This window comes from Falco biarmicus, chromosome 7 (genome assembly GCF_023638135.1).
Source record: "Falco biarmicus isolate bFalBia1 chromosome 7, bFalBia1.pri, whole genome shotgun sequence".
NCBI lineage: Eukaryota > Metazoa > Chordata > Aves > Falconiformes > Falconidae > Falco > Falco biarmicus.
The window spans coordinates 72396447-72407210 of record NC_079294.1 but is presented as its reverse complement, the minus strand read 5'-3'; the positions used below and the strand labels follow the sequence as shown (position 1 = coordinate 72407210).

The 10764-nt window shown below is 47.9% G+C and overlaps 1 protein-coding gene and 1 long non-coding RNA gene across 3 annotated transcripts in view; one reads left to right on the top strand and one right to left on the bottom strand.

Moving 5' to 3' along the window:
* The window catches only part of ADPGK (ADP dependent glucokinase), a 9713-nt gene extending 3211 nt beyond the window's left edge, over positions 1-6502 (bottom strand). For both annotated transcript variants that reach the window (XM_056347198.1, XM_056347199.1), the window contains exons 1-5: positions 6229-6502; positions 3523-3748; positions 2779-2841; positions 2393-2513; positions 348-544 (exon numbers count right to left, since the gene is read on the bottom strand). In XM_056347198.1, coding sequence (XP_056203173.1) covers positions 348-544; positions 2393-2513; positions 2779-2841; positions 3523-3748; positions 6229-6443 — 822 coding nt within the window. In that variant the 5' untranslated portion in view covers positions 6444-6502. The remainder of the gene's footprint in view (positions 1-347; positions 545-2392; positions 2514-2778; positions 2842-3522; positions 3749-6228) is intronic.
* An 890-nt stretch (positions 6503-7392) lies between these two features.
* LOC130152672 (uncharacterized) overlaps positions 7393-10764 on the top strand; it is a 75650-nt gene continuing 72278 nt past the window's right edge. Inside the window, exons 1-2 of the long non-coding RNA XR_008823075.1 lie at positions 7393-7548; positions 8336-8466. This is a non-coding gene — a long non-coding RNA (uncharacterized LOC130152672). The remainder of the gene's footprint in view (positions 7549-8335; positions 8467-10764) is intronic.

Genomic DNA, 10764 nt, shown 5'->3' with positions numbered 1-10764 from the left:
TCAGATGAGAAAGCTGGCTCTTGGATTATCTAACAAAAATGCTGCTTAAAGAATGCAAGTCTTGATTATAACCTCAATCATCTTAGTATCTGGGATAAAAAAAGTGCAATTCAGCCACTAGGTAAGGTCCAGTAACTGTGTCAATGCACACCAGCCAGAGAACGAGACCTTACCTTTTTTCCCCTAGACAACCCACCGAATCTAAGAAACATCAGTGTTAGAGGTTTAGACTTTTGCTATTCCTACAGTTCACGTTCTTCTTTCAGCACGCAATACTTTCCCATGAAGCATTCCATCCATGAAGTTGGAATGGAAATTAAGGAGACACTGGTATTCAAGTATCTTACCTCCATAAGTCGTCTCTGTCGCATCTCCTTGCTCTGCCCTTCCATCATGTGAAGTCCTGAAAGCACAACAAGATCTGGCTGAAATTCATCCAAGCTGGACACAAACACTTCCAGCATATTTAAGGCGCCATTTGACAGGTCATGGGAGAAGATGAAGCGATTGGCATTGGGTGCTCTCACTTGTCCCCACTCTTCACCTGGGGTGAAACAAAGAGAAGGAGTTAACTCAGAAGAGAAGCAAAGCAAACCACGTATCTGGAGTTTGTTTGGGGATATCCTGCTGGAATCCAAAGGCACGATTTCACAATGTGGCTATGCTCAATTAACAGCTACTGCCAGCCATATGAGAAATCTTGTTGTTTTTCTCATTCATTCTCTTCATTCACTCCCTGGGCCTCATTTAGACACTTGTCTGATCAGAAGGAAAATTCAATACCTGTTTGGTTGGTTTTGCAAGCTTTGCGATGTTTTAATCGGTTACGTTAGTTTAGCATGCAATTAGGTGAGTGTCACAGCCAGCTCAAGCTAAACATTTGGAGTGTGCAGGACATGCCAAGAGCGGGGAGACCTTGCCCTTCTGGCAACCACCACCCGTTATAATTGAAGGTACACCCTGAAAACTCTCATGGCTTTTACTGTTCCTGACTGCGCAGCTCACAGAAATGATCTGCAGCACAGAGGTGCATCAGTGCTGTATGTGTAAACTGTTTTATTCCTGGGTAGGATCACAAATTAAACAGGCTCCATCTCTGGGATACTGAGCCATGAGAAAACAGGGTAACGACAGCCAGCCTAGAGAGGATACAAATGACAAAAGCCACAGTCCAACTGTCCAGCCCTCCGCCAGCTCTCCCCATCTGTCCAGCATCGTTGGCATCGTTGGCATCGTTGTTCAGGCAGCAGGCAGTTCCTTATGCCAGTTACGATAACTGGACAGAAAGAAATGTAAGGGAATAAATAAAGGGCAGCTTGAACAGAAAGCTCTTGAGAGGCTATTACAGGCAGAATCTCCACCTTGGAACCAGCCTGCATACTTCACTTGTCTCTCCCAGAATGTATACTGGTTACACTATGGAGAGTATCACCAGCATTTGTGAAAAGCCACTACAACAGCAACAACAGCCATCAGTGCTGCCTTCTCTTTAGAAAGGTCTCCTGACAAAGTTCTGTCTAGGACAAAGATCCCCAGAGTCGCATCAGGAGGGCAGTTCTCACCTGAGAACATATATTCTGAGAAAAGGAGACATCATATACTAATGTATCCTCTAATCAGGATGCTTCCAGAAGCAAGAGGACTCAAGATCAAGGAACAATTTCCACTGGCTATTACAAGTGTTACAGTACTTGTCAGTTATAGTAGCCTCGTTTCAGCCAGGAGCCCATCAGAGTGGATGCTTTGGGTGCTGCTCCACATTAGTTTTGCTGAAGAAGTTTAATTAAGGTGATTATTGCCTTCCCTCCTTGCCAAATACTCCCTCTCCTGTCACACCAATGCAACTCTTTCTGATGCTGTATTTTGAGACAGGACCAGTGAAATGACTCGGGCTGAGAACAGCAAGAAAACACATGCAGATTTGTTTTAGCCACTACATTAGGGTTACCCTAAATTTCATCTGCCTTCGGTTAAATGGTACCTTTCTGTTTTCAGAGAACATTACTGGACTATTTTAATGTTCATACAGCTTTAGAATTACACCCATCAGGTCTGCTTAGGCGTTGCAACAAAATGAGAAGTCCATTGGGTTTCTACAGGTGATAGCAATACAGGAATACAGAACCAATGGGATGTCAAGGCAGCAGCATGAGGCAGTATCTACAGTAACTGTACTACAAGGGGAAGAGGTTTCAGAATACTTTTAAATGTCTGTTCCCTTACCGCAGCTCCCTGAAGCACAGGGAATTACCAGATTATTGCAGCGACAGCTGACAATACTGGTAATTTACACAGTCCTTCTGGAATTAAGATTCAAAACACAACTTTACAGCCAGGAATATCTTAGTGATGTTTGGGGTTCCCATCTAACATTCAACCTTTGGCAAGGTACCTGCTTGATACTCCAAGATAAGATGGAATTCATCTCTTTCCTGCATGGATTCAGGTGGTACAATCACATTGTCATCAAGTAGTTCATGGAGTTTAGGACCAACTGGGCCACAAAGGAGGATCTAAAAAACAAGAAAAACCAATCAAGGTTTCCCTGCCACATCCCTTGCCGCCATTTCAGTGCATTTAAGCATCACTTAGACAACTGATTTAAAAAAAATAATAATTCAATTAAAAAAACCCACACCTATGCTTTCAAACTTGCAAGCCCAGCCATATGGTCCACCACTACCTAAGAAATAACTGCAAGATCCCCAAAATCTACAGGGGAGTAATGTGAGCCTCATTAAAGACAAGTGAATAGCACGAAATTTTTGAATGTATTACCTTCAGATCTGGATTTGTTGCAAGCTTCTGACCGATGAGAGCAGCATTTCCTCCTACGTAAAGCTGTAAAACAAACAGAGGCAGGTATGGGCATTCCCTTGCTCTGATAGCTTTACACATGCTTAGTCCTCAGTATAGGCTGAAGAATTTCACTTTTCTATTTAGAAAAGGGTCTAGCATTATGAAAATTAATAAAGCTTATTTGGGCTGAAAGCAAATCAATTTTACAATTCTGTGGGAGATTTCAACATGTTGAGTGTTCTCTGACTTTTTCTAATCTAAATATTTGCCTTCAGGTAACAGCCCTATAAAAATAGATTTATTCACAACATAAGAGGTGGGCCCGTGTGAACCTCGTGAGGCTCAACAAGGCCACGTGCAAGGTCCTGCACGTGGGTCGGGACAATCCCAAACACGGATACAGGGTGGGCAGAGAATGGATTGGGAGCAGCCCTGAGGAAAAGGGTTTGGGGGTGCTGGTGAAGAAAGTCAACATGGCCCAGCAATGTGCACCTGCAGCCTAGGAAGAGGCAGGGGGTGGAACTAGATGATCTTTAAGGTCCCTTCCAACCAAAACCATTCTATGGTTCTACGATTCTATCAAAGTCATTAACACTCTCAAACTATACCATGAGTTTCTTTCCTAAATAATTTGCCCTCTCACCAGAGAGAGAATGAAAGTCACCGGTGACGCAGAAAACAAGAAACATGCTTCTCAAAGCTTTTATTAGGTGGAAGCCATACCTGTGCACCTGGGTACTCAGAGGCTGTCCGTGCAATGTGATGGAAAGACTCTGTGTTGCTGAAGAAGCGCTCGGCAGCTGCCCCTTTTTCCATGAAGTAAGCAAATGCTTCTTTCAGGTCCTGTCTGGAGTTCAGGACGGCATGATTTTTTCCATCCCCAGGTTCAAGACCGAGCGCCTCTAACAGCTTCACACCAGACAGAACCACGTCTACACAGGCATTGACGCTGGAAGAGAGAAGGAAAACACATACCAGGAAAACCGCGTGTACCTTCTGGCGCTTGTGAGACTACAAAGAGATCACTCCCCAGCCAGTGATGTTTGCTGTTTGCAAGCCCTCTTGCTAAGGGGGAAAACAACCAAATGAAAAAAACCACAAAGGCATATGAATTTCCTGAAATTCTCTATTGAAGTGTTCTCCTTCTGACATGCTTTTATTGTGTTCCAGCACTGCAGAGGAGAGAAGGTTTTCTAATGTTCTGCTGAATTAAAACAAGAAAGAGTAAGCTGTGTGGTCCAAAGGTTGTTATGTATGTTGCAGTACATGTTGTACATCATTTGCTGCGTTAGGCTTGCTCAAAAAAAAAAAAAAAGTTACAATAAGAATAGCATTCTTAATTTTTAATTCTTAAAATAAGAAGCTTTTATAAAAATATGTATTTTGGGTTTGAAATGTACCTGCAACTCAGAATGGTTAAAAGCAAAACTGAAAAACTGAAAGTATTTAAGTCTACTAGATCAGCCTCTTGACTTCCAACTACTCCTAACAATAACGAAAACCACGTGCACAAACACCCCACACATGGGCTGGTTCTGTTGATAAGAAGTCAAGAGAGCAATTTGTCCATTGAAATATTTGAAAACTGCAGTTTCAAAAGGATCACCCCAAATTTCCAGAAATAGCACACCACCTTCTCTCAAATAGTGGGAACAGGAGAAAAGTCCTGCAATAGTTAGGAAGTGTTAAGAGCCATTTCAGCAGATCGAGACTTTACATAAAGTCTAACCTGCAGTCCAAATCTTCTAGTCCCCATTTCTTACGAACTGCATCAATTTAAACAATCTATCTAGTCTAATTCAGACTAGATAGAGAGCAGGAAACTTTCTGGGCTGGGACCAGGCCCCCAGGAAGAAAGTTTATGAACACTTGCCCTTGTTTCTAGTCCTTGGTTTCAGACAGAGAGCAATACATACCAAATATTTACTGAGATGTTATCAGCAAACACTAAAGCATATTCCGGAACTGCTGCCAAGTGCAATTTCTGTTCCTCTGCCTCACGCTTCCCTGACAGGGATCCAAAGATCCACAAAACTTTTGCACGGTCTCTAACTTACTCTGGGTCTACCTGCATTGCCAATGGCTGCTTACATGTCAGCGTGAAACGCACAGCCATTTAGCGGTCCTCCTTGTCAGCGACCTTTCCTGCATGATTTGGGCCACAACAAATGAAAGCTGCATCACACGAAATAAAGGACATTAAAAACCCTGAGGCTTTTCAGTACATGAGGTAACCTGCTCAGAAATCCCCTGCATCACGCATCATCCCATAAACCGAGAGAACAATCCCCTCGCACAGCAAAGAAAACCAAAGAAATAATAAGCCCAAGCAGCACTGTAGCCCTCAACTCACTGCAGCAAAAGGTCAGTGATTTTATATTTTAATGAATCATTAAAGATGTGACGGGACATAAACCAAGCTGCAGGTCTTTGAAGTGAGACACCTCTAATCATCTTCCAACTGCCTTCTCCCTCCCTGCCATTCCTCTGCTAACACACTTCATGCTTCTAATAAACTCCCCTAACAGCAGGGATATGCTGCTAACTAACTGCGGCTGCGGCTGAACTTCGAGGCCCCACGTGTTTGCGGTGCATGTATGTATCGTGTAGGAATCCGGCTGCTTTAAACTGAAGAAGCAAGCGAAGAACACACCGAGGGCACCCGGCTCTTTCCCAGCGATGCTCTGCCAAGAGGGGCTGCGAGGCACCGGGAAGCCTGTTTTGCCACCTCCTCACGGCAGAAGGTCTGCACTGACCGCAGCACCAGAGCAAGGCCGGCGCCAGCCCCAGGTGCCCCCACAGCCACCGCGGCGGGGCAGGCCCTTCCCGCGCCCGAAGGCCGAGTCCGCCGCTCGACCAGGGTATCCCGCGCTCCGCTCCGCTCGGCCGGGCTGTCCCGCCGCGGCCTGTCCTGAACCGAGCGAGTCAGGCGCTATACGTAACGGCAAGGGTAACGCCAGGCCTACACCCAGCGTTTAAGATCAAGGCGATGCTCCCGGACTGTGCCCTGCACTCCCGCCCGTCTGACGGCGAAAGGGGCCGGGCTCCCTGCGCGCACGGCAGAGGGCCGCCTCTGCCCCGTGCCCGCCCCCGCCCGCCACGCTCCGCGCCATAGCGCTGCACAGGCCGGCGGGGCCCGCAGCCCCGCCCCCCCCCCGCGGAGCTGGGCGGGAGCGGCAGCGCGGGCCCGCGAGAGGCACCGGCACGGCCCCGGGGCGCGGAGGCCGCCTCAGGCGCGGGGCGGGAGCGCGGGAAGGGTGCGCCGCGTGGGGCGGGCGGGCGCGCACAGACAGACAGACAGACAGACAGAGGCAGACAGACAGACAGACACAGACACACAGACAGACGCACGCGCGCACACGCACACGCACACACAGAGACGAGGCCGCCCTCCCCCGCCCCGCCCCTCCGCGCGCTGCCCGCACCTACCCGACGGCGACGCGCGCCCAGCCGCGCGCCGGGCGGACGATAGCCGCCTGCCAGGCCGCCACCATGCGGCCCTCCAGGGAGCGGGCGCGGCGCAGCCCCCCCAGCAGCGAGGCGGAGAGGTGCCGCAGCGCTGAGGGGGGCAGCTCGGGGCCCAGGAGGCACAGGTAGCCCAGCGCCAGGGCCAGTAGGCCCACACACACCGACCTCTGCCACATCGCAGCGCGGCCGCTCCGCTCGGCTCCGCGCCGGGCCGGCCCCTCCTCCCCCGCCACGTCTGAGGAGGGGCGCGATCGGCGGGGCCGCCCCCGCAGCGCTCCGCCCCCGCCGCCACCGGCAAGCGGCCTCCCTAGCCCGCGGCCGGCCTGCGCGGTCGTGAGGGGAGATGGCGGCGGCCGCGAGGGCGGGTGGTGGCGGGAGCGCTGCCCTCACGGGCCTGCTGGGGGCAGGCCGGGCCTGAGCGCCGGGCAGCCTGGGCCTGCCAGGGACCTGCTGCCGGCCTGAGGTGAAGCCTGTGGGCATCGTGTGGGTCTCTGCACCGCTGCCCCTTCAGCCTGCCCCCCCGGACCTGCCGCACGGCGCCCCTTCCCTCCCCCCCCCCGCCTTCGGGCCTGTGCGTTACACTCCATGCGCTGTCCGCCGGCACTGCCCTGTGGCACACCGGTGGCCTCTGTCCAAACAGCCGGTGTCCGGCACACCAGTCACCGACCTGAAGCTAATCTCTGGCCCTAGCACATATTCTTTCTTCCTCCGTAGTGCAGCTTCTGGTCTCGGTTCTGTGGGGGTGAGTTAACTCTGTCAGATCTCTTGCCCGTGCTCCTGAGGTAGCTATGCTGGGAGCAGTGGGAGAGAGCACCCTTTGTTGTCTGTTTCATCCCATCAGAGAGGTGGTGTAGCAAGATAAAAGGGAGGTTTTCCTTTTTAATGAAAGAGAGCTTTTCTGGGCGTCCTTAGAAATCATAGAAACTTTAGCTCTGAGACTTGTGACAAAATTTGCAGGAGTTTGACAACTGTGTGCCATGGTGCGTTGGCTGAGGCAGCTGATAATTTTCCTATTCAGTTCTGTGTTGTGAGTGGTTGTCATCTCCTTTGACTGACAAAACAAACCGTAAAGGAGATGGGACAGCAGAAGGCATTTTGTTGTTTATTCTTTTTCTTGTTAGGATGCAGGGATTGGTTTTCAGTCAACAGCTCATCTACAGCATGAATTCACGACTGGCCCTCAGGGGTCATTTGGCTGCCCATCAGGTTCCCTCTCGGGATTGAAGGAGAGAGCAAGAAAAAGCCTCTTCACTTGGCAGCGGATGGTGTGCAGGGACACAGGTTGGTTTTATGAGCCTAAGGCGTTATGATAATGTAATGATCTTTAAGAACTGAATCCTGAAAACAAACTAGCCTAGCCACCTTCCCTTTTCTTTAAGAAAGCCTTCAGAGTTCTTTCTCCTCAAATAACTACCTGCTTAAGGCCCTGTAAACGAGTGATTATCTTCATCTCCTCTCAGGCCTATGTTCAGCCCACCAGACTTGGTGTGTTAATATGTAATCCCCTTTTGCCTTTGCTCAGGTGGTCTTTGGGTTTTGTCAGTAGGCTTTTTCATTTGAACAAATTTACTCTTTTTTCCCTTTGGCACTTTTCCTGCTAACGTTTGATCTATATGTGAAATGAAATCTTGCTTGCTTCTGTACTCTCACACTCCCCAGAGTATAGGCCTGTGAGGCTCTCACAGTTATAAACAGCCCTCCAGCTTGAGCAGGCAGTGCTACGCTGTGTGAGGACAGAGCAAATACCTGCCAGAACCCCTTGCTGCTCACTACAATCAGGTCTTCACCTGTGGGAGCATGTGTATTTATAGCCTTGTCACAGAACATCATAATTAGACGTGCCCATAAGGCAGCCACAACCCATAGGGTTGTCACAGCTTGAGGACCCCATTATTAGTACTGTGTCATCAGAGGGTTAGGCTGCAATCAGGTAACCTATCTAATCCAGCAACACTTTGGGGAATTAAGCTGCGATTCCATTTTGGGGTGATTAGTTTTTCATCTGATGCTAATGCAGTGTTCTGTGTTGTTGCCCTGAAGACTAAAGTTGTCTTTTTTTTACTCCCAGAACAGGTACAGTTTCCACGTCATCAAAATTTAAGCTGCTCAGGAGGAAACACCGTTGCTTAGCCTCTGTAAACTGCTGGTGTTCAATTGCCATGAATGGTTTTGTCAGTGGGCTTGAATGAGACTACAGAGGTAACCAAAAAGATTTGTTTTATGGTCTTTGTACCTCCCCCAAAAAAATAAAAGGTTTAGAAAAAGAAAATAAGTTCTCTTGGAGAACCTCTTCAGTTAAAAGAGCTAAACAACAATTTCTTGGCTGACATTTGTTTTAAGCCATTTAGAGGTGAAACTGTCAGCGGTTAAACTGAAATTCAGCCTCTTATCTCCTTCCCTTGAGCCACCCAAAGCCTCATAAATTTAAGTTAGAGGTAACGGGGAGGGATGCAGGACTATTGTGTTCATAGGAGTTGACTCAGGCTGAGTAAAAGGTATTAATTAAATACCTGTTTAATTATGGAAATAGCAAGCTGATTACTTCTGGTTCAGTGTGTAATTTCAAAAATATGACTCTGATTTAAAAAGTTTTCACAGGAATACTTTCATTAAAAGCATAGGAAGAGAAAGGTAAGAGTTAATGGGTTTAGAAAAGAGTTAAATAAAAATGTTAACATTTTTCCTTTGTTTCTTCTCCCTGGTTATGTGAAGTCCTTTGCATAAGAAATCCTTTTCTTGACACTGTTTCATGGTATGAGCTGCTTGTGACTGGGGGTGGTGGTAGAGGGACAGTGGTTTTAATCAGTCCAGTTATTTGAAACAGAACTTGTTCCCTTTAGCAAAGAAAAAAAGAAAAAAGGGGGGAAAAAAGACTTTGCAGGAGACAGACGAAAGATGCGTTTTCTTGCTTGTTTGAAAATTAGCTATGGAGAGTTGCACACGTGGCACATGCTCTCAGTGACCACTCAGAGCTGACAAACCTTTCTGTGTGAGCTTTTTAATGACCTTACTGAGTACGCTTTTCTGACCATGGGCTCGGTTCCTAGAAATGGGGGGGTGGGGGGGGGTGTGTTGCTACATGCTTATTAGGTCAGAGGCAAGAGGAAAGGTGATGAAGATGGGCAAGGGGAGGAAACAGCAGGGAGGGGTGAAAGCCAAAGCTAAGCTTCCAGTTCCCAGAAGAGCTATGAAAACCCATTTTTCTGAGTCTGAACTCACAAGCTTGAAGCAGTTGTCTTTACTCCTTGTTAGGTTGAATTTACATATTCAAATGAACTCTTTCCCTGTGACCTACTTTGGCCAGCTTAAGCTGTAGGCCCGTACACAATGCGGAAAGAGGAGGAGTTTTTTGCAAACTATGAATTCCTGTATTGTTGCTGGGATCGGTCATGCGTATCTGTGATGCCTGGGATCGAATCTTTAGCTATAGCTAATAAACATTAGGCAGTACTCCAGGCAGGATTTGCCTTGCAGATGCTTGCAGTCCTGTTACCTCCTGGCCTATCCAACACTTCCATTGTATTGCTGCTTCTCTCTGTGTTCCCCAGGCTTCATGCAGTCAGTTATTCAGGTTTTGGGTGTCCAGCTCAGTCACCTGTGTGTCATCATGCCTTCTCTGCTATCAGACTTCTTCCTGAAATCCCACAGCCTCCTGTCTTTGATTACAGGCCTTGTTTGACCTGTTGGAAACTCTTTACAGTGGGATCCATATATCAGTCCATATATGGACAGTATGAAATTAGTGCATACCTTTCTGCTGCTTGACCCGTGACATCTAATGAGAGCCAACAGCGGAATACATGGGCATGAGTGGTCACTACTGGTGTGTCCTCATTGGGGGAGGAGTAGGAAAAAGTGAAAGGTAGGCTTTTTGCATAAAGGCTTGGAAAATTCAGAAGATGAGAGTTTGTGCTGAGCCATGCAGATGAGCAGAGGAGCTCTAATTAAAATACGGTCTCTGTGTTGTTCTCAGAATCTGGGCAACATTCCCCATCCGAGCTCTGCCAACATATCTCAGTCCTGGACTTCAGCACCCACTGCAGCTCGGCTCCATAAGACACCTGCGCAGCTTGGCCAGCGCATCTCAATCTTGATCTGTAACACCTCATGCTGTTCCAGTTCTGGGCCCTTCTTGAGCAGAAAATGCCAGCTCTCAACTAAATTGTGCCAAATTGCTTAGTTTTGGCCATAGAACTCATTTTCACTTGTCACCTAACGGGATACGTAGAGACTTTCATCTAGCACTGTCAGCAACAGAGGAAAAAGAACATGTGAATACCCAGCCCCCTGCTAAGTCCCCTAATTATATAGTGATGTGTTAATAACAAACAGGCTTTCATGTCTTGGCAGTTGCAAAACACTCCTTGGTAGTGTGGTGCTTCAAAAGTAGAATCTCACTGGAAAGATGCAAGTTCCAGTTTAAATTACTTAATTAGTATCAGCATAGTCTGTACCCAGAATTAGAGTTTGGAAGAAATGCCTAGTATGAAGCTGTCA